Genomic DNA, 23,754 nt, shown 5'->3' on the forward strand with positions numbered 1-23,754 from the left:
ACTTAATGCTTTTATTTGAACCAGTGACAGTATTTCTCAGCTCCTTAGACCACCAACTCTTTATGTTATTAGTCTCTTGTAGTGGGAGTATCATGGAGGAGGGGGGGTTGTGTTATTGTCACTTCTCTCTTCAAAAGCACTGCTGGTTAATAGACAAATTACTCTTGAAACCAATTAGAATGAAAGGAACAAACAAGCCAAATTCAAAGAATAAATCAGTTCCAGATACTCGGTGAGCCCGGAAACAGGCGCTCGTGCTCAGCTGCTGCTGATTTCCACTCTGATTGTGAGACTTTATTAAAAATCTCTTTGAAGAAAAGAAACTCGTCCATCACCGCAAGGGGAGCGCAGTCACACTGTGAGAGAGTTTCCATCCAGTTGTGGTTAAAGTTTGGTGGAAAGTTTCTCTCTAAGAACCGGAGACCAACATCTGCTCTGAACAAGACAACAAGGCAAGAAAAAGAAAAAGAATTTGTGTTTGTGGTACAGATGATGAGGCCGATGAGGCTGTTTTAACACACTGCCAGTACATGTATTCAGCATGAATGAGTTGTATATATTCCACGTTCTTGGCAGAAAAATCACTGTCAAGAACTTCCTCCACTTGACTTGCACTGATTCCAACTGGATGTTCACCTTCCTGTCATTTTAAAGATGACAGTCATTGTGTTGAACATGCTTCTTGGACTCTCACCTGGACTTGTGAATTTTTTCAGAAGCCACAGTGACAATAATCATTGCTTTTAATCCTATGACATGAATTCAGGCTGAGTGAATGAAACTATGAAAAGATGGTGGATTGTGAAGAGTCTTCTTTTACACCTTGATTGATGAACATCATCCTTGCTCAGCAGCGCCCTCTGCTGCCGGATAAATTCAATCATTTATGTTTTATGCTTTTCTCCTTTTTTTTGAAGAGGTTAGATGATGCAAACGGATGTTTGCAGGAAAGTTGGGAGGTTTTCTGAAAGATAACAAAAACCTGATGACACTTTTTAATTTTTAGGAGACCAAGGATAGTGATTTTTGCAGTTTTCAAGGTGGAATCTGTCAACGGTCCATTGCTTTTTTCTTCTTCATGATGCTCCAAACATTTCAAATACCTGCATTTTTGCAAAGAGTTGATATGTTCCTTCCTCCTATCATGTGAAAATGATTTTTCAAGGTACTCCTAAGCTCATTTGGTTATATTGATCCTGGTGGCATGACAGTTTCTTATGCTGCGCTGCCTGAGGGCTTGGAGGATATCAAACAATGGTTTCTGTTCTTGGCCTTCACACACTGGAATTGACCTAGAATCCTTTCATCTGTTCACAGTATTATGCTCTGTAGATGTTGAAAGACCAGAGTTATTTGCTATTTTGTATTGAGAAATACAATTTTAGCCACGACTCATCTTTATTTGGAAGGATCAAGCCTTTGGTGGATGCTCATTTTATACCCAATCTTGACACCCTTACCTGTCAGTTGATCTTCTTATTCTAACTTCCAGAAATGTGTTACTTGTACATTCTAAAAACTTTTCTCTCTATCTCTGTCAATTATCTTTGGTTGGCATCAAAATGTAAGTTTGTCATAATATCTAACTGCAGTGCAGTCGCTCACTGAAATAATTGTCTGTTAAATAAAGGTCAAACGAATTAAATTCTAGATTTAAGCTAGTATCGCATTCCAGAAGATTTATGAACTTTTCTGGATATTACGTTTGTCATTTTGTTTAATTTAAATTGATAATAAATGTGAGAGTGTATGTTTTTTTGTTGTTCATATTCTGCCAATATTCTACTTAATCTTGCCGGTAAACAGATGGGCATGTCGTCTGCTTTAATAAATGTTGCTTTTAATTTTATTTTTACGTTATTTTACCCCCCCTCGTGTCTTTAACTGAAACAAACGGTTATTTTTTTCTGAATGGAACCAGACATGTACGGTCCAGTTCTGCTGCACCTTCTGTTGGAATGCGGACCTGCTGCCGTTGTCATGGTGACGACGAAACTCGGTCTTGGCTCCGGTTGAAACTTTGAAAGCAAAGTTGTGCGGTATGTTCGTCTTTCTGTTCTTATCCCTTTGTCTATGTTTTCTTTACGCAGTACGTCGGTGTCGTTTAAAAAAAAACAACAACTTTTTTTAAAGCTATATTCTCGACATGCAGAGCTTCATAATGACACTGTAGTATTTACGTCGGTTTTTCACGATTTATTGTTTTGTTGTTGTTGTTGTAGCTTCACATGTAGCGGTACACAGTAACAGGCAACAGGCAGATAGATATGTAACACCATAAGTGATGATAACTTGCTCAGCTCGAAAATATCTGATGTATTTTAGAGTCTTATAGAGTTTCAGTTCTGAATATATTTTATCCGTAGTTTGTTCAGTTAATTGATATTCCAGCTTCTAGTTTTTCTTATGTGGCTTCTGGTGTCATGAGCATCCTTTTTCAATGTTATTTCAGTCGTACAGTTGTGTTGTTCTTAAAATGTAAGGAAAAAAAAAAGACTTGACTTCTGTAGCTGCTCTTTGGCAGAAGTATAACAAATTTGAGTCTTTCTCACTGATATTTCCATTTTTCAACCACTTCTTCAGTGGATTAAGGTATGTGCTTAATAGTTCAGCAGTACAATGTTGCACATGCAAGCAATTCGCATAAATAATGAAAGACAGTTTTATATAGCCTGTGCGGTATAGGGTATGAAATACTGTTCTGTCTGTCCTCCAGGTTGACTTGACAGGTGAAGATGAAAGCGGCTGAAGCACGTCGACCCCATGAGCTGCTTCTACCAGAAAAGAAGACTAATAGCAACAATCCTCAGAGAAGTCCTCAGCACAGGTAGCGCACAGCCACGGGATTCAAAACAAAGAATTCATACTGACAGAAAGTGACATATGAGGAGAAGCCTTTTAAGTTGCAGAGGATGAGACTTTCATGATTGTTTACGGCTGGAAGGTTTAGATTTTTCTCATCGTCTCATTGGATCTTTTATTTGCGTTAAACAGCCATAAGATAAACATAAAGGAGAGTAAAATCTTCAACTTTTTTTTTTTTAATAGAATCTGAACTGAATTTCTTTGAAAGTTTGTTGGCCTGTGTTTGTTTTGCATGCACAAGGAATCTGACCCGAGGTCAAATGTCTCTCTGTCGTGGCACACAACTCACAGAGGTTCAAGAGGAGTCGCGTATGCACTCACAAACATATGGTTGTGTATCACATGCCATGAGAAAGCATATACAGGCAAGAAAGAAAAGTCCAGATTGTAAAGAAGTAAAGATGCAAGAAGGCAGGGACTACTGAGATGAAATGGCAGCCGCCCTAATGGGATACTTTATATACTGTACTGTACATTTGGGGATTATAGTCACCTCATGTATAATGTAGCAAAAACATGTGTTTACATAAAGAAGATCAGGACTGATCAACTTGCATTACGGCTTATGTGGCATATAACTAATGATGTGTGTGTGTATGTATCGCTCATGTTGTGAGTAAATAAATCAGATCACACAAGCTCATATTGTGGGAGCGTTTTTGGCCTCTCTCTCACAGTGCTGTGAGTCATTCACTTTTGGGACGCAGACTTGGCTTCAGAAAAAGAACGTGAATCAATATAATCTTGTGTGTGTGTGTGTGTGTGTGTGTGTGTGTGTGGTCAGCAGGAGGAAGCGGTCAAAGGTCAGAACCAGCGGGGTTTCAGATGAATCGCCTCAACTCTTGTCCAAGACAGACATTGCACTGTAAGTTCAGTTTCCATGGTAACCAGGTGCAGGGGTTCCCCCTCTAGGCGTGCAGACTTGAAGAGCCGCTGGGCCAATGAGACTCCCTGCAAACCAAAGAAAAACTAAATCCTCATCTCCTTTACCTGGCCTACACGCACTAATTCTATCTCAGCTCAGCGTACGACCGTGCTTATGTGTCATAATTGAGTCGCTTGGAGTGCAGTAACACTTCTCAATAAATAATTAGGATAACCAAGATAGACAGATCTCGGTTCGCAGTGTGCGAAAGTCCGGAGAGAATAAATTAATCTGGCACCAATTGAAAACGAAACAAGCTATTCATGAGCACCAGCAGCTCTCTTCAGCTTACATTACACGATGCAGCTGCATCCCAAAACAAAGGAAAGAGCACAGACAGAGAAATAACAGGGAAAAGCACTGTTGTCAGCTCAGTTTACCTACTTTGAGTGGTCTCTTTACTACCTGCTGCACCACCACTAGGAAGCAGCACATTGTACAATCGTCTGTAGCAGAAACAGACATTTGATACCTTTTACAATCAGATATTAGGATTTTGGAAACCATGGATAACCATAACCACACATAATGACATCATGATCCTCTGTTTTTGCTCTTTTTCCACACAGCTCTCTTCTGAGCATTTGGAAGGTGACAATGAAAACAAGTGACAGTGATGGCACAAACGATATCTATTCATTCCCAAGGCGAAAAAAAATAAGTAGTAGTAATTAGTAATGCAATACAAGTAAGAGTATACAAATGTGTTTGTAATAGATTAAAAGCATATTTTGAAGGGGTACAAAAACAGAAATATTTCATGAAAACATTTCAGTCTCAGGAGTTTGATCAGTGCAAGAAGAGCAACTTAGAAATGTACAGCACCTCTCAAAAGTTTAAAATGACTGTGTAGGTGGATTCAAGTTTTTGACTTGTGCTTCAACCTTAAGCACAGCGTTGTTACTGAAGTATTCATTTGACAGCCTCCTGTGGTCATGAAGGCATGACCGAAGAACTGAAGAACTCCACCTTTCCAAACTCTGTGAAGAACAGTACACCAAACCCTGAATTTGTCTGATTTGTAAATCAGACTGGAAAGAAAAACGCAGCTCTGCATGACACCTTGTGACCTGACAAGGGTTTGTTTGGTCAAACATTGTGTTAAATCCTTAAAGCCTTTGTTTTTGATGAAAGCTTCATGAATCAAAAAGTAACGTCTCATGACGTCTGAATGGCTGTGAGGAAAAATCTGCGTGTCCTCTGCTGCCACCTGCTGAGCACACTTCTCAGGGCTTTTATTCTGGTCTAACATATCATCCCAGACACCGGCTTGTCGTACACATAATGTTTGGTGTTCTTCCTTCATTCTCACCACAGGTTCAGAAACAGTCCAAAGCAGTACATCTGCGTGGAGCTGCTGCAAGATGGCTACCACAGGTATATCGTTCTCTGTCAGTGCCAATAGATATTTGTTCCTGTTGTTTTTCTGTGTTTATTTAGTTTTTTCAATAACATTTTTGCTTAGTTAAGTCACAACTGAGCTGGCATCACGGTTTTCTATAATAATAAAAAAGATCTACCATCAAGTATTATCTGTGCATCCAGTCACTGCGTTTGTTCGTCATCTCAACGGCTGTTTGCAGAACCTTCAGCTACATGTTTTTCAAAAGAAACCAAATAATATAGTGAAAACTCTGAACTGTTTCATGTGTGCACTTGATCCCAAACTCTCCCAAACCACAGTCTTGTGAACACTCAGCTAAAAAAACATTAAAAAAAAAAAAAAAAAAACTCTCTTTCAGGTCGTTCTCAGAGGTCTTCTCTCTGCTGCGCTCGGATCAGGATCGGAGGGTGACGCCTGAGCTAGAATCAGCTAGTCTTCATTATCCACCCCTGGAGGAACAACGGGGCAAACTGGAGACCATGAAGCTGCACCTGAGCAGGGCCGAAGAGGCTGAAAGGACAGGTACGCACGCAGCGTGTTTCCATTTCAGCCACCTCTCATTTAGTAAAGGAAATCCAAAAGGTTCAGGGTTCAGGTGAGAATCAGGTTTAGATTTCAGGTTAGTTTAATAATTGTAAAACTTATGCATTTATTTGGAATAATTAAGGTTTTAGGTTATTGTTTTCAGGCTCCTGGACAACTGTGTGTGAGCAGCGTCTGCTTTTGGGCCGGTACTTCTCCGCTCCAGAGGATGTCTGGCTCAGTCTGTACTTCTACCACAGCTGTGCAGACAGAGAGCACGGAGGGTGCTCCAGACAGGCCACAGAGGCCCGGGCCTGCCTGGCTGACATCTACCTGCAGCAAGGTGGACAGCACCTGCAATATTCGACAAATATCTGGAGACGGTAAAGAGGAAACAAGATGCAAACTAAGAAAATCAAAACTTTTGGTGCCTTTCTTTTGCAGATGATCTGGAGCAGGCGAGGCAGCAGGCGGAGCTTTGCCTGAAACAGGCGGAGGATGGAGGCTGGTTGGACTCGTCTGGTTTGTCGCTGAGGCTCCGGGCCTGCCAAGTGCTGGGGAAGATCTACATCTGGCTGGCTGACGCTCCACTGGCGGCTGCAGACTACGACAAGGCCTTGAAGCTGCTCCACAAGGGTTACAGCATGGCCACAGAGTGTAGGTAGAAGCAGCGTCCGTGCTGAAAGTACATAGCGGAAGGCTGTAGGTGTAAGTGAGAATATGATTAATAAATTCACAGAAACATACTGATTCATAAACCATCTACACTCAATTTAGGTAGATGCTGAACACTGAATGCTCCCTCCAAAATGTCAACTTTTCACAGACTCATAATGCACAGCTAAGAGCTCTGTGATACCACACTTGTGCTCAGAGTGCAGTCACATGATCTTCTTAACCCTTGAAAATACATTGAAAATACAGCAGTTTTTGTGTGTGTTTACCTCATATACACTAGTATTTAAAGGGTTAATTTTTTGAAAATAATTGAAAACTTGGTGGTTATGATCAGAACTGAAGTGGAAGAAAAGATTTCTGAAAAAAAAGTGTAAAAAAATATTAACATATGGTATTTTGGGGATCATTTTAGAAGGGGACAAGTTTTTTTTTTTAAATCAGGCATAACAAAAAAAATAAATCCCTAACAATCAATGTTGTTGCTAATCATTGACATATCCCAGACTATAATTATCCCTACTCAATAATTCCACTTTGCATTCCATATTTTGAAAATACTGGCACCTAAAGGCTTAAAATTTGGGCTAAAAAGTTCAAATTGGCATCTAAAGGGTTATTTTTTTTAAATAATTGAAAACTTGGTAGTTATGATTAGAACTGAAGTGGAATAAAAGATTTATGAAAAAAAAAGTGGAAAAGAATATTAATATATGATGTTTTTAGGTCGTTTTAAAAGGGGACAAAAATGTCCCTTTTCCGAAATTAAGGAGTTTTTTTTCTACACAATGAAAAATTGCATTGTATATGATGTTTGTTTGAAATTCGAAAAAAATAGTCAAAAATGCACAACTGGACCAAATATGATGAGTATCACTATCTACAGTGTGAAATTAGAGGAGAAAGTACACCCCAAGTGGACAAAAATGTCCCCTATCAGGGATTAGGGTTAAATTTACGTGCACTCAACCTCAATAAACGGCATGGTGTCACATTTCTAATGGAGACGCCAAACGAGCAGAAGGATCACAAACTGTGATAGAGATGATCCGTGCTGACACATCTCTGAAAACAAACAAGTTACCAGATCAGAAGCAAGTCCGAAACGATCAACTTTGCTCACCTAAAAGAAACCCAACACGGGCGACCTTACAGACTACAGCATGAGAGAGACAGACGACAGGGGAAACAATCCAGTAAAGACCTGACACAGGAGCTGAGAGCTGCATCTGGACCTTCAGCTGATCCATCTGCAGTTACTGAGGCTGATAGGTCATTTTTTTAAGATTATCATTAGTGTGTAGGTATTTACTTTACAGAATGCAAATGCAGATTAGAGTTAATGTAGATTGTTGTGGTCCACAAGACTGGAAAAGTCAGAAAAAATAAAAGACTGGACAGAACCAGCAGGTGGGGCCGACTGCCCCACAGAGCTGTTTGAAATACAGAACGTTACTCTGCCTTACGATGGCTGTTCTTTATTTGTTTCAGGTGAAAACAAACTGATCGAGGGGGAGGCAGTGTTTCGACTCGGGCTGACCTATCAGAGTTCAGGAGACCAAGACAAAGCCAAAGAAGTAAATATGAGCTTTATGACTTCGTAATGTGATCAGCTGTCAACCCAAACCAAGATACTGCATGTGAACATGGTGATTATTTCTGATTCTATCCAAGCGTGTCGGTTCAAGCTGAAAATGCAGCTCAGGTGTGGCTTTCATCAGATGGAATTTGCTCTCCAGTTTTGGCTTGAAACTTTGCCCACCAGTATAGATGCAATTTGTTGCTGGGTAGGAGGTGGACAGCATGAAAGATGGTTACCATCTCCAACTTGTCTTTCAGATGGCAGTATTTATTACACAGTGTCCCTTTAAAGGGTTTGCAGAGCTGAATGTTGGTTGCTTCTTGTTGTTTTTGTCCCTAAATGGGCTGATACAGCAGCATGGACCTTTAATGGACCGAGAATGAACTCACAAACTGCATTGAAAGATTTCAAAGGTTGCCCTCGCAGGAGTTTTGACGCAGAGAGAAAAGAGGGGACATTCATTCATTCATTCAAATAATTATTTAACCATGAATAAAAGCTCTTTGGAATAAAAATCTCTTTTCAAAGAGCATCCTGATCAAAAGATAAGCAGCAGACATTGTTCCATAGAGCTAAATGTTCTGTCTTTGTCTTTTCATAAAGGTAGTGAACTGTAATTGAACCATAGAAGAAGAGTAATAAAACAGTGTGTTTCCAGTTCTTCAACACTTGTATAAAGATCTACAGCTCACTGCAGGATGCAGAAGGACTGGTAAAGACCTACAAGGCTATGGCCAAGTCTTTAGAGAGGTAGGCACACACACACACACACACACACACACACACACACAAACAAACATGTACTTAACTAAATAGTCTTTAGTTTGTATTCTTCCACGTCCTTTTTGTCCTATTATGTACATCTGGGTCTTTTTTCAACATCTATGAATTTAGATGTGTGTTTTTACCAGACTGTGTCAGTCAGTTATTTTTTTTTTTTGTGTGTGTGTGTGTGTGTGTGTGTGTGTGTGTGTGTGTGTGTGTGTGTGTGTGTGTGTGTGTGTGTGTGCGTGTGTGTGTGTGTGTGTGTGTGTGTGCGTGTGTGTGTGTGTGTGTGTGTACGTGTCTGACAGCGAGGGGAACATAGATGAGACTCTTCAGTGTCTTGAGAAGTCAGCAGAAATCTCTCGAAGCAGCGGACTGCAGAACAAGCTGGCAGATATCTGTCTGTCTCTGGGCAACATCTACTATAACATGGTATCAAAGACGTACACACACACACAGTGATCGGTATTCAGTCACTTTTAACGAATGACACTGAGCAGTTGGCAGATAAAGAAAACTTTCATTTCACACTGTGAAAGTACCAAGCGCTGCCGCTCTCGTCCCCTGCAGAGTCAGTATGTCAGAGCGTACCACTACTTCCTGCAGGGTTATGAAGTCGCCCGTCACGCAGGAGACGTAGCTCTGCTGCAGAAAGCCCAGGTGAGTCTTTTTAAAGGCAATTTCTGTCCAGAACTCTGGAGACAGCTGAACGGCTTCATGACCGGGCAGCTCTTGAATCGTTTATAGATCCACAGAAGTCAATGAATCTGGCAAAACAGAAAGCGCATTATTCACCTTTTAAACTTTAAAGCCTCGTTTTCACTTCATAGAACACGAGGTGCCGATTTATTTTATCTGTGATGGGTGATTTTAATACATTTATTCAGATACTGCTTTTTTTCTGTGAGGAAAAATGTCTGCTCTGAAGTCAGTGTCAGACTTTGCCCAACGTCGCCCACAGCGACCTTTGTTGTCCCTCCAGATGAGTTCACAGCTGTTCTTCTGTCTGTTGTCTCTGTCAGGTCATGGTGGGCCTCACGTGTGCTCTCCCTTTGATCAGAAAATACAGCTCTGAGATGGAGTCGGCCTCATCTACTGCATTGAAGCGGCTGGCGGCCTGGAAGGAGGCCAGGGGACACCAGGACCTGAGTGCAGACCCCACGGAGTGAAGTGCTGCAGCTTGTTGTGCAAAGTGTAGAGAAACACGCAGAACTGAACTGCTCCTATTAGCAATGATTAACATTTTACACTAAGTAAAAAAATATATAGAGTACTGGCACTTCTCATTCATTCTGTGTCACACAGTGACATTTTATCACCTCATCAACTGTCAAATTAGTGACGAAAAAAAATCTTGTATAAACCTCTTTGTCATTAAAATTTACTTACACCAAAGCTGGGTTGTAAAGTTTTGATATTTAAGGTAAATTTGCACTTTTGGAGGATATCATATACAGTTTAAATGCTGCCAGGAGAGCTCAGACTGCCATAGAGAAGAGACTAAAACACTTCACAAACGCCTAACGGTGTTAACCCAGCAGTATGCCTGGTTTGAGAGAGAGAGCCATCTATGTTGAACTGTGAAGAACATGACAGGCGTGGTGACGTTCACCATCAGCACCCTGACTTCTCTTCCCCAGGAGGTTTCCCAGCCTCGAATCATATTGTGAGCACATCTCCCATGTTGGCCAGCTGAGAAATAAAAGGTTTTAGTGGACAGTTTGAGTTTCTTTTTCAGACCTCGAGACCTCCCCTCGAGTTTTACGAACCTCTGTTCAAAAACTGCTTAACTGCCAGAATGCTTTTTAAACAAAGCCTCATGTCTGTAGGGGTTAAATGAGAGCTGAAACGTCTTCGTATAACAAAAAGTTAGAACATCTGGGTGATAGAAAATTTGAACTTAATTTTGTTCATGTAAACGGCCCTCACACCTCGGCACCAAGCTGGCTCAATTTCCAAAAGACAATCTGATTCCTTCCTCTGTAAATGATGTCCTCTAAAACCCAATAACGGCTCGTCGTCAAGTTTGTTTAAATGTTGGGGTACTTGTGACCTCAGGCTAACGCTGTATCGAGCACAGTGATTGCAAAATGTGTTGATGTGGGGCTTGTTATAAATAGTGAGAACTATGGCTGGTACAGGACCATACCACATTAAAAAACAGCAACTTCCTGTTTCGTGGCAAAGGGCTGACATTTTGCAGGAAGTCACTGGAATTGATATGACATCGAGACATCATCCAAAAGTTAAGCTTGTCGTTTTATCTTAAAGGGATACATTTTCCTTTTTTTTTCTTTTAATTCCCTCTGTGTTTAAAATAAAGCAGATGATGTATTTGTCCTTTAAAATAAAGCAGAAGTTTGCTTTTTTTTTTGGAAATTGTCTGGTTTTGAGCAAATGGTACAGAAAAAGATATCTAGCATTGAGTATTTTCCTTGCTATCGGTATTGAGTTTGAAATTCTATTGCTGTGGCAAACCTACTGTGAATAACATCCTTTGTTATTTATTAAACCATCCTATTCTGTTCATATCGTTCCATGAATAATTAGATTATGTGTCAGGTTATTAACTCAAGAGGCTATATGTTTGTTAACACAAAGTTACAGGGCACCATAAGTTTCCTAATGCATTATTTGTATCCTGTGTCCTAAATACGAAAATATTACGCCATTTTTTTTTCTTGTATGATGTGCTACTGTCACTTATAGTGTTAGTATTCCCCCCTCCATAAATTCACTCTGCTTTTATGTGTATTACGGTAATTGAGAAACCAGAAATGTGTTGCGCCCCTCATTTAGTAGTTACGGCTGCCCTGTACCCCACGTGTCCGGAAGAAGCTTCGGTTGTTCTGCTTGTGTTTTCTGACACAAAACCCTCCAGGGAAGAAGCGGCAGAGTTGCAGAAATTTCAGCCCGAGCTGCTGTGACAGGAGGGCCGACGGGGTGGCCGGAGAGTGAGCCCCGAGAAGTTGAAACATGGGCCTCCTGGCGAGGCTACGGAAGGAGTGGTTCATCATCGGGATACTGTTGGTCATCTTGTCGGCCAAATTTCAGCCCAGCGTCGGTGTCAAAGGAGGTGAGAGTAATAGAGTTTCACCACAACTTAAACCCCTCTGAAATTCTCTGTTGTGCCGTGGAAAGATGCGTGGAATGTACATCTCTCTTATTTTACTCTTCACTTTCAGAGAAACATGTGATGCTATGGTGATAAACTCCCATCGTGTTAAGACGTGGACTTTGTTTAAAATCGCGACAGGACGGAGAGTGCTTGGCTTAAAAGCTCGCCGGTCCAAAAGTTTAAACTCCTACGTAGAGACTGAGTGTATTTCGTGCACGAGACGTGTTCTGTGCGTTTCCTCGTATCATACCTGGAGTGACACGTTGCATTCAGCAGTAAAGTCAACACACGCACCCCGCGCGCTCTCCTTCGCATCCTTAGAACTCAGTGAGGTGTTTTTTTTTTTTGTTGTTGTTTTTTTTTTCCTTCATGGGACCCAGCTGTTACCCGACCTGATAAGTGGCACATCAGTCACACCTTCATATCTCACCCGCAGATTAGTTATCTGATGAGTTGCTACTACGCACTGTTTGGGTTAAAGGCAGCTAACAAGCAGTGGACTGTCTGGTACGTCACCAAATATCACCTCTTTGTGAATAATTATTTCTTCTGAAATATTGTAAACAAACACGAATAGCACCAACGCTCACTGGAATGTAGCCTTAACTGTATTTCTTTAAGGATCCATATCATCTCTCAGCTTCATCACCTGGACAGCAGATCATAAAATGCTCTGGTTTCTTCCTGTATCTTATTTCATCATTTGAAACAACGTATTATTTTTATCCTACGGGACTAAAAACGCCCTGTGCCTCTCTTAATAGCTACTTTTCTTTGTCTTTTGTACAGCCACTGTCCTGTTCGTACATCTTCCCTCTGATTTAGCCATTTCTCTGTTATTTTCTTACTGCGACTGCACAGTTTGACCAAATAGAAAGCTGAGACACTCATCGGTGACAACAAGGAGGTTACATCTGTTTCATCAGGTGTCACGGTTCTGGTGTTACGAACGGAACAAAAAACTGCTTACTGAAAAAAAGAATAGGTACCAAGCGATCGGCTCTGTGAAGTCGGAGCAAAGACGAGAGAGAAATGGTTGGATTACAAACGAGAGGCCAAAATGTGCATAAGCTCACACGGGGAGAATCGGAGCTGTGGATGTCAAATCTGATGAACAGATGGATGATGGTATGTCGCTTAAACAGCGTTTGGAAACCTAAAGCGGCTCATGAGCCCATCTTAAACCAGATATTCTCTCTTTATAAAGTCAGATCCGCCAGTTTTTCCACAGTCGCTGCATACGACTACGAGGCGTGGCTGAAGTTATTTATCACGCTCACAATTTAATGAGAGCATAGTAGCAAAGATTAATGAGAAACACCATCACTATCGTGCTATGGTGATAAAATAGTTTTATGTTAAGGTCCGTATCAGACTTCAGTTCAGCTTAAAGCGTTTGTGTGCATGGTTCGATTCGGTCAGGGGCATCGTCACATCATTTCTCTCAGGATACATGAAGCTTCTAATTAGTGTACCCACTAGCAATGCTACTTTTAAACTATGTAAATGAGCGGAGATGAGTCAGGAAGAGGTAAAAAGCTGGCAACGGGCTACCGAGATGACCCAAACACTTCATTTTCTGATCAAACTGCCAGTAATTTCAGTTTCTTTCTTCCTTCTCAGCAGTCTCCTCTACGGTAGCAGTAATTAAATGCCTTAATATGTTTTACATATTTTTTTATATGTAATAATATTAGGATTGTCAGTAATCAGTAGGCCTAATAAGGGAAGCCACTGCAAAACCAGTCTCCCTTTTTGAGTTACTTTTTCATTCAGTTCCATTTAATGTGTCTCTAACGTGATATTCAAGTTGGGCATGAGCCAGGTTAGCTTGTTACCATGGTTATTGGTGTAAATTCTCCCTCCCTCTCTGTGCCAGGTCCACTAAAGCCAGAGTTCACCATAGCCTACGTCGCAGTCTCTCTCATCTTCTTCAACAGCGGCCTGTCGCTGAAAACAGAGGTGAGAAACCGAGCGGCGCTCTGATGTGTTCAGTCGGAAGAAGTTTTTTTTGTTTGGTTTTTTTTTAGGTCTGACTCTCTCTCCGCCTTTCTGTTAGGAGCTGACGAGCGCGCTGCTGCACGTCCGCCTCCACCTGTTCGTTCAGTCGTTCACGCTGATCTTCTTCCCGCTCGCCGTCTGGCTGCTGCTCAGGGTGCTCGCCCTGACCGCCATTGACCAATGGCTGCTCAGAGGGTAGGACCCTCCTATGTGTGTATGAATGCTGTCCTTTGTTCAGCTCAGCCTGACGGTACCTGAAGGGAGCCTTATGGATGAATACTAAGAACCGCTTTCACAGTTTTTACAGGCAATGCACAGTTTAGTGTGTGTGTGTGTGTGTGTGTGTGTGTGTGTGTGTGTGTGTGTGTGTGTGTGTGTGTGTGTGTGCGTGTGTGTGTGTGTGCGTGTGCGTGCGTGCGTGCGTGTGTGTGTGTGTGGGGGGGGTTTTAGACCAGACATTCAGTCTTGTTCTTGAGGCTCAGGTTTGTCTCAGGTTTAGGTTTGGGCTCCTGTTTATTTTTAGGAGACCAAGGAAAATATCCAGGGATCCAGTAGCAAAGCTTTCTTGCTACAGACCTGCCTAAGGTGCGAGAGAAAAGCCCCGGCAGTACTTGCCTTCACAAACATTAGAGCGTTTGAAACTGCTTTCATTGTCCTGTTAACTGTCTGCTGTTAAATGGTCAGTAACATTATTCAAAACATGTCATAACAGAAAGCGAGGTCCCCCCCCCCTTGCATCTTTTTCATTGTATCTCCATGTGGAGGAGGCGGGAAGTGAGTCACACCTGTTTCATCATCCTCCCTCTTCATCTTGTTATCGTTGCCTAGGTTACAGACTGTCAGCTGCATGCCCCCTCCGGTGTCCTCTGCCGTTATTCTCACCAAGGCTGTCGGAGGCAACGAGGTAACACGCAGAAAGCACACACTTGCACTCACACTCACACGCTCGCATCAGCATTTCATTATCTTCCAGCGTTTGACAGGAGCGATGAGCAGTTTGTCGGCATGTTGATGTTTCCGTGGTAACTGATTGTTTTCTCTGTGTGTGTGTGTGTGTGCGTGTGTGTGTGCAGGCTGCTGCCATCTTCAACTCGGCGTTTGGAAGCTTTCTGGTGAGACGCTGCTCTGAGCTGGACCTGGTTAAATGCAGGTCAAGATAAACGTGAATGTGATCCTGAGCTGTAATCACGTCTGTGTGTCCCGCAGGGCATCGTAGTGACTCCAGTGCTGCTGCTGCTGTTTGTAAGTTGCTAGCCTTTTTTAAAAAAAAAAAAAAAAGTTTTAATATACCGTGCAAGAGTTTGAGCCACTTCAGGGATGTCTCAGTCAAGTTTTGGGTGATCAGATTACTTTCAAATTAGACATCTCTAATGCTGAGTCTGATCGTGTGTCCCCGCCCCCCGAAAATCAGCCTAAATCATGAAGACTTGAGTTTTACGAGCTTAAATTATTGATATGACTTGAAAAAACATATGAACTCACAGCTGGAGAGGAGAAATCTCACTCTGCCGGAGTTGTTGGTACAGCAAAACCACTCAAAGTGATCCCTCTTTCACATCACAAGCAATCTTTGTTTGACTTTGTACAGAGGAGGGTTCTTGGAAGGTTCAGGTTAACGTGTGACGATGTCACACACTCTAAACCCTGTAATATATTCAGAAAATTGACTTCTAAAACAAAGTTTCGAGTTGTTTTCGAAACTTCCTTCAGAGCGTCTTCACAAAATGTTTCATTCCGTTTGTCTCATTAGTTCCCTCTTCTCCTCCAGCTCGGTTCTTCGTCGTCCGTTCCCTTCTCTTCCATCTTCTCTCAGCTCTTCGTGACCGTGGTCGTGCCTCTGATCCTGGGTCAGGTATGAAGTTTTGTTGGCCGCCCTGACGAGTCTGTCGGCTTTGCTGTGAGCTGTTCGTTTTGTTTTTTGTTTTTTCTTTGCAGGTGTGTCGTAGTTTCCTCAGGGAGTTCCTGGACAGGCGAAAGCCTCCATTCGGCGCCATCAGCAGCGCCGTCCTCCTGATGATCATCTACACCACCTTCTGCGACACCTTCAGCAACCCCAACATCGAGCTGGACCCCACCAGCCTGCTGCTGGTCGTCCTCATCAGTCAGTACACGCATGATGTGACATTTAGCTGAAAACATTTTTGAGAGAAAGTTTAAATTGATGCGTTTTTCTGCCTGTGAGTTGTATTAAAGTCCCGTGTACCTGCTGATTCTAAGTCTCGGATAACGGTCTCACGTCCTACTCTTAAAACCTGGGATAAGTTTCCCATTTTAGGAAACTAAAACATTGTCATAGCCCGCAGGTTGGAGAGTGAAATCAACATGGAAGTACATTAAATCTGCATTCTTTCTAGTAGCCAGCAGGTGGCGACTCCTGTGGCTGCAAGTCAGAATCTAAAGAAGTCTAATCTCTGTTGGCACTGGAAGCTCTCTAGTTTCCACCGGTAGTCCGAGTGTTTATCAGTCACATTTTAGCAGGGTTTTGTGAAATATGGATGAAAATGTATCCAGATAATGTTATCCATCATGTGGATATCCAGTCTCAAAACATTGGCTGTTGACTCATCCAATGAAAACCCATTTCTCAGGAAAAGACCCGACCTATCTCTTAATTTATTAGCTCAAAGTTTGCCATTTCTTTTTGCCAGTGTTTAATCTCCCCACAGCATTTTGTGAACTGTGGTCTCATTTAGAGGGAAACGTGCAATTAAGTGAGGAAATGTCCCCGTGGCTGTTTATTTTCAGGAAATGGCGAGTACCATTAAGTACTTCCAGTCACTTTCAAACTCAACGAAGAAGTACTTCTTCGTGGAAGTTTGTGTGACAGGTTTTGAACTTCTTTCAAACTCGGCAGCACACAGCAAAATAGTACCAAACAAATATATTTCTTTTTTACTCACGATAAACGGTAAGTTTTCAATTGGTTTATTGTTTTTGTCCCATCAGTGCCCGTAGACACACTCTTTACCTCAATAATGACCCTCAGACTGGCAACAATGCATGGCCGTAATCTGAAATCAGTACAAAAAAATATAAATGACTCCACCGATAAATCAGTACACCAATAAAATATATTGGTTTATAATTATAATTACGGGAGTGTGAAATAAATGAATTGGTCTCCTTCAATTTCCAACTGTATTAATTCAATGTTGTGTTCGTGCCCGTTTAGTTACTTTTATTTCCAGTTTAATCAATTGATTTATTCATCCTTTTATTCCTGAATTTATTTGAGTATCGTTTCTTTATTTATTTATTTTTTGCCTTTCCTCTCAGTTCACCCCCCCTGAACTTATCTGTGTTTTATCGTCACTTAACAATATGTTTCCTAATTGAACCACTGCACAGTTTCTGCACCGAAGGCATCCATTTCTGTATTATTTCCCATTTGCGTTCTCTGATCCTGTTCTTTCTCCCAAGTGCACTTCGTTTAAAGCTTCCTTTACTTTTCTTGAGCTCAGATTTCACATTCCCGTGTGCCTTTCTGCTTCGTTACGCAAATGAGGGGGTTTCCCTTCATTGCGATAACTTCTGTTTTTGTATTTATTTCTGATTCTAGCAGAATCAGTCCTCAGTGACCACGAGGTGAAACACAGTCAAGTGTGTCCGTAAAAGTGTGAACTGCTCTTTCCTCCTTCTGCCCGCTGCACCTGTTTGGCTTTGTAGCTTCATATTTAATGGATGAACATGAAATTGATCTTTTTAAGTCAAACCACGCAAGAAAAAGAAGCCGCACTAAATATGCGTGTACGAGTTTTAAACTGATTAACACCAGGGTGAAACCTTCCTCTCTTGTTGTCTTCTGCAGTTTTCTCCATCCAGGTCAGCTTCATGCTGCTCACGTTTGCCTTTTCTACCAGGTGAGTCTCCTCCCCCACAACTCCCTGCTTCACCCCCTCCCCCTGTTTCTTTACGTTACTTTCAGAACAAAGAAGAGACCTTTGAATGTCACGGTGCTGTTTGAACAGCCAGCTTTTCTCATGTTTTACTTCCGCGTAACACAGAAAATGCGTTTTTTTATCGATAGAATCTGAATGTGAAATTGATCAGAGTAGAAAGATGGCCTTATTTGCGACATATGAGCAGAGGTTATAAGTCAGTAGTCGCAGAGTGCAGCCAGTAATTGGGAGTAGAGATGTAAACCTGATCCAGAAAGCCAAAGATGGCGGTTTTATCCACCCGTTTTGTCCCTGCAGGTCTGGCTCAAGATTCAGCCCTGCTGACACAGTCGCCATCATGTTCTGCTCCACTCACAAGTCTCTCACTCTGGGTAAGATAATCAGTGGGGTTACATGGCACTGAAAGGATCAGATAATTGGCTAAATTACAAAAAGAATGAGTTGAGATGGATATATGGCGGTGAATGAATCGGATCAGAGGCACAAAGCTTGTCATACTCCGGTATGATAGGTGGCGCTGTACCCATTTCAACTATTGCTAATAGAGCCACTTCCTGTTGACCCCTTCAACACCAAACTCAGCCATTCGAGAAAATGGCGAATGAAGAGCAAGATGAAGCTACGTCTCTCTACATTTGGTCTGTGGTGAGCTGCTTATTGCACAAATGCGATGCACAACGGCGCATCTCTATCGCAGTGTTTTTCTTTCCGACAGCGACCACAACAGTAATATCGTCTCTTCCGACTTCTGGTTCCCGACCCTGGGAAAAAATCTCGAGCATGCACAGAATGCAAAGTCTAATTCACCACGTGCTTCACCCGTCTACAAACACGTTTAATTTGACTTTCAACCGAGTTATCTCGGGGTCTTAATCCGATCGCAAGTAACTCGATTCGACCCAATTTCTTGTCAGATTAAGGTATCTACATGCACTTAATAACTCATTCTTATTGTAATTTAGCCAATTATCTGATGCTTTCAGTGCCATATAACCCAACTGACTCACTACATATCAAAGTTGTGTCAACACTGTTGCTGCATAAAGTTCGAGTTGAAGTGAGCATCTGTAGCATTCACTCTCAGGGTGCTGAGGGTCAAGTTGGATGAGGATGGTGTTGTCACCGTCTTCCAGAGGATTACACTGTTCCTTCGACGGCATGAAAAGATGGCATTATTGCCTGTTTGTAGCGAGTACTCACAACTACTGCAGAGTCATTTGACATATTTGACTGAATGCAGTTTAAACGCTTTACCATAGTACCATAGTTGGATGTTAGCAGGTGTTGGAAAAGGTCTGCATCATCACTTCTGCATAGAAGAGCATAGAAGAGCTCTCACCGTGTTATCCATTTACAGTATATAAGGGATGGTGCCCGATAGCGTGTCCATTATGAGGAATTAATGGATGAGATGGAGGCCGTAACCTTTTTAAGTCCATTAGTTGCTTATTAGACATTCATGCCCACTGCAGCGAGTGGAAATCTGTGCTGGTCGAGTGGGCAGCAAACGTAAGAGCCAAGAAGTGAATCGGAGGAAGACGACTACACCTCGGCACAACCCTGCAGGAAGGTGCCACGTTGCTTATTTGTGTGACCCTCCTTCTTTTCGCTGCTTCGCTCCTCTGAGGGCATAGACCAACGTAGAAATGCATGCAACCAAAGTCAAAAGGAACGTTTTTTTATTTTATTTAGGGTGATAAACTCACGGTCCTGAATTAGAGAGTTTTATTTGTCTGTAAGTTTTCGTCCGATATCTTTGGACATTTGGCTCAAGCTGTGGTTTGTTTCCCTCCAGGTATCCCCATGTTGAAGATTGTGTTTGAAGGCTACGAGCACCTGTCTCTGATATCTGTCCCGTTGCTGATCTACCATCCAGCTCAGATACTGCTCGGCTCCGTCCTCGTGCCGACCATCCGGAGCTGGATGACCAGCAGGCAGAAGGTACGCGTACAGACACAACGCTCACCCGTTCAACAGCGAGTTATTCTGCTTCACTGACCGTGAACTCCCTCCATCTTCCTGAAACAGCGGCTGCATTCCAACACTAACCTCTTCACCTTGTTTTTTTTTTATTTCCGACAGTCTAGTCTGTTGTTGAGATAGGGCCACATTCCAACACTTCTATCTGCCATAAGTGAGTAAGAACTGACTCGAAACAACAAATCCAGTCGTGGATTTAATTGGGAAGTAATCAACCCTGTTTTTATGATCAAATCATTTTCTGTAACATACAATGTGTCCAGTATGTCCAGCAGGCTCCTCTGACTTTTCTGTTTAACTGATGCTGCTTTCACTTCCTGCGTGGAGTCCCAAAGCGTTCAGTACTGAGATTTTTGCTGTAGGTAAAACTCGTCTCGTTCCAAAGATAGGTTATTGAAGAATGGTTGTTTTTCAGTTTATATATCAGTTAATTTGAATTTCATTCTACATTTTCTTTTTCCTTCGTAATTCTCAAACATACCAAACTTTTATCCTCTCCTAAGTCAACATGTGTCAACTTTTGTGGTCTTTTTTTTATTTTGTATAGTTAAAAAATGTATTCTATCTTTAACTATGTTTTCTTTATCGTGACTTAATGTAGATACAATTTATTTTAATATGTTTAATATATCTTATACATTTCTTTAATTACTTTTATTCATTTTAATGGCAGAAATGAACTGCACGAATCCAAACTTCCTCAGAGCTCGAGCGTTTTAAAACATCAACATCGCCGTCTGCTGGCAGAAAAACAAAATGCAGGACTGCTGGACGGCTGGACTCTTCACTCTGATTCCGCACCTGTGTTGTTTTATCTTCACTGGTGGGACATCAACTAATTTGTTGCATCTTTGTTTCATTTCATACCATCTCTTTTCATAGAATTATGCGAATGAAAGTCGATTCATCGCCGTGTGACCCTCTGCTCTAACATTCTCCTCTTAAATAATTTTTTTACCTTCCCCTTCTGGTGGTGGATTCCCTTCTTGCACATCTCAGCACGGAGTGTGGAGCTCTGCTCGGTCTGAATCTTTCCCGTCTGACACTTTCCGCCTCTTTTCTCTCTTCAGGCGGTGAAGCTCTCGGCCCTCCAGCCCGTCTGACCAGAACTTCCGCCGCGTTAATGGTGCCGTGACGGAAAGCGGTGGAGGGATACGGTCGTCTAAAGTGCCTTATTGTTACCAGTCAATAGACACCTCATCGCGGCGGAAGCAAGATTTATCCGCCTGCCTCCATTTTCTCTGTTTCTACGATAACAAAAACTCACATTTGCATCATATCTGCAGATACTGTTTTATATTTAAAAGAAATGCTGTGTTTTATTTTTCTACGGTGTACACTGATCGTTTTCGGGATAAAGAGGACTTTTCTTTTCTTTTTAACAAAAGGTGAGCGTTTGCTTTGAAAAACCGCCTGCCAGCGGAAGCGTGGATTAACTGGGACCCTTCCTCTATTTCTGATGTTTTTTCTACTATGGTTCTTCCAGCTCTCACTGCCAGAAAGTGTCCGGGTTTGATGCATTTATGTTTAACGCTGCGCTGGATTATCCGACACGGACTGTGCGGTGCGTTGACAGCAGTTTGGGTTGCTTTGGTTTACGAGGAGCGGGAAGGAGATGGTGTTGAGTTTACAAGTGATCTCTGAGACTGAGTTTTCAAGCAGGGGGTTTTATGCCCTGATTTTATTTTCTCCCGCTCCAATTCCTCTCCACATCGTTTGTATTTGAACCAAGTATGCAGATGTGTTCAAGTTGGACCAAGAAGGAGGTTAGCTGGCATTTGATGTCAAGACTCCTCTAAAAGCTGCAGGAAAGTGCAGGAAAAAAGGCTCCAATTGGGGAAACAGCACAAAATGCATTTAAAGTCTAGTCATTCAGCACAATGATAAGTTGGATGATTGATTCTGATCGTCACTCTCAGAGCTGGAGCTGCAGCATTCCAATGACAACTACACTACAGTATTTTTTTTTTTTTTAGTCAGACATGTAGAATTAACCAAACTGAAACACACGTTTAAGAAACAAAAAGACTTTACTCAGGAGCACTCGAGCAGTATTTCTGTCAATCATTCTCTCGTCTCAGCTTTGCAACATTCAGATGTTTTATACCAATTTCTGACGACCCCTGCACTCGGATTTCTCTTCACACATGAAGAGAAATTCTTCTGCCAGCCCTGAATCCCTGGGAAATGTGCTCAGTACAGGGCCAGGCATATATCCCCCTAATTGTGTCCCTGGGGTGATGCTTATTTTTCACCTCTGTCTTTCAGCGATTCGGAGAAAAGGAGTTGCGCAAAGTCACATTTGTTGAAGCAAAAGGGGTGGGGAAAAAAAAACTCCTTTTAGCTTCCCTGAAAACACATTGTAAAGCTTTGTTTTTCGAGACTGCCTGAAAGTAAAATGAGTGGCTAACAACCTTTTGTGTCAGTCCTCTCTACAAGGAAAAATGGGGAATGCAAAAATAGCACGACCCGTGGAGCTGTTATGGACACATTTTGGGGGAAACATTGAGTTGTGATGAACCAGATTTTTTTTTTTTTTTTTTGTCTGAGCAGCTTTTCCATCCTCAGGCCATCACCAGGCAACCAGTTTTTCTATGAGCACAATACAGGTCTGGGGATACTGACAAAGAACGCATGTTTAACTGATGAACATCTAAGATGTGTTTTCAGAGGTGAGTTCAAGTCCTGCCGTAACAGGGGTGCTTCGGTTTTTCTTCCACTTAGCCTTAAACCTTCATCAAAGGTGTTAAGCCTACAGAAACGACTACAAAGCCAACATATCATTGATTGAGGAATCATCAGATTTTTCTCCACCAACTTCGTGGGAAATAACCGGTTCATTGGCTGCTCATCTCCCAACTTTGTTTCCCTCTTAATACGGCGTACGCTGCTTTATTTTCCTGAGCTTTTTGTGGCGTAATACCAAAACTGTCCCTCCGTAAAGCTTCGGGGAGCTGCAGGATCAGATGGTAACACTGCAGGTTTCTAACTACCAGGGACCCTCTGAGAGGATGTTAGCAGTTGGTTGACATTTTCACTGTAATGCTGACATACTTTTGAATGTATGTCATGTGCCTTTAAACTTTTAAATGTCCAATCTCTCGATTCCAAATGACTCGCAATGCTGTGTAGAATACAACGATTTAGGCCTTCATATGAAGACGATATATGAGATGTTGAAACTGAACATCAGATTGTCCACTTTTGACTCACATTGTTATATGTTTCAAATTACAATTACATGCTTTTAATGTAAAGAATAATGATAATGATAATGAAGCTTTCGGGACACAAATGCCATTTCATTGGTCAACCGGAAACTATTAAGTTTATATGGAGGCTTTTTTTCCCCCCCGTTTTCTGTGTGATTTTAATTTCTTCGGGGAAGGAATATTGTGATGGGATATTTCCGTATCTGTTTTTGTATTCTTGTACTTTTTTTTTTGTCTTTATTGTTATGTAATACCTGAGGTTGCAGTAACCCAAGACTGTTTTTCTTCTCTTTTATATTTCAAACATTACTAATGAGCACTTAATTTATGCCCAGGGCTGGATACTGTTGGGAATAAATCCTAGAGTTCGTTGTCTGACCAAATGGGATAAATTGGCAGCTCGTTAATTTCACTGACCTGACTTTTTCAGGACAGATGGCTCCTCCATCGCATCATTTGGAAGAACCAAGGATCAAATAAAACTGCTAAAACTCTGTCAGTGCTTCATTGAGGCCGTGTTTTACATTTAACAGACGAACCTTTAAACACACAGCATTGCTTTTGCTAAAGCCTCAAACTGCACGAGCTAAAGTAAAGTGATACACACGATACGATGCTGAAAATATACTTTATTATGCAATGCACTCATGACATGACAGGATGATATCAATGTTAGTGATTAGCAGTTTGACTTGTTGACGAGTTACACACACCTGTCGGCGTACGGAGGAAACAAGTCCTTTATTTACACAAATTACATGTAAATGTTCAGTTAAACAGCCCCTCGTGTCACTATGCTTTCACTCATACTACAGTGCATTTACAC

At 41.8% G+C, this 23,754-nt stretch overlaps 2 protein-coding genes across 4 annotated transcripts; both read left to right on the plus strand.

The window, feature by feature from the left end:
* The first annotated feature begins 1,995 nt into the window (after positions 1-1,995).
* Positions 1,996-10,928, plus strand: ttc29 (tetratricopeptide repeat domain 29). Of its 2 annotated transcripts, none has more exons than XM_075451126.1 (12): positions 1,996-2,039; positions 2,717-2,827; positions 3,650-3,730; positions 5,108-5,167; positions 5,533-5,696; positions 5,863-6,039; positions 6,141-6,353; positions 7,863-7,948; positions 8,612-8,703; positions 9,027-9,150; positions 9,289-9,378; positions 9,741-10,928. In XM_075451126.1, the coding sequence occupies exons 2-12, from the start codon at positions 2,736-2,738 to the stop codon at positions 9,885-9,887; spliced, it is 1,326 nt and encodes a 441-aa protein (XP_075307241.1). In that variant the 5' UTR covers positions 1,996-2,039; positions 2,717-2,735; the 3' UTR covers positions 9,888-10,928. The 2 variants fall into 2 exon arrangements, with proteins under 2 accessions (XP_075307241.1, XP_075307242.1); XM_075451127.1 differs by having other exon boundaries at positions 9,779-9,887.
* Positions 10,929-11,555: 627 nt separating this feature from the next.
* Positions 11,556-23,424, plus strand: slc10a7 (solute carrier family 10 member 7). Of its 2 annotated transcripts, XR_012767486.1 has the most exons (13): positions 11,556-11,794; positions 13,716-13,798; positions 13,896-14,032; positions 14,666-14,741; positions 14,911-14,949; positions 15,044-15,079; positions 15,606-15,689; positions 15,773-15,938; positions 17,646-17,697; positions 18,034-18,107; positions 19,532-19,677; positions 19,819-20,539; positions 20,787-23,424. XR_012767486.1 is itself a non-coding variant. In XM_075451217.1 (12 exons), the coding sequence occupies exons 1-12, from the start codon at positions 11,695-11,697 to the stop codon at positions 20,817-20,819; spliced, it is 1,026 nt and encodes a 341-aa protein (XP_075307332.1). In that variant the 5' UTR covers positions 11,556-11,694; the 3' UTR covers positions 20,820-23,424. The 2 variants fall into 2 exon arrangements, 1 of the variants encoding a protein (XP_075307332.1); XM_075451217.1 differs by lacking the exon at positions 19,819-20,539.
* Positions 23,425-23,754: the final 330 nt, after the last annotated feature.

This window comes from Odontesthes bonariensis, chromosome 19 (assembly GCF_027942865.1).
Source record: "Odontesthes bonariensis isolate fOdoBon6 chromosome 19, fOdoBon6.hap1, whole genome shotgun sequence".
NCBI classification, from domain to species: domain Eukaryota; kingdom Metazoa; phylum Chordata; class Actinopteri; order Atheriniformes; family Atherinopsidae; genus Odontesthes; species Odontesthes bonariensis.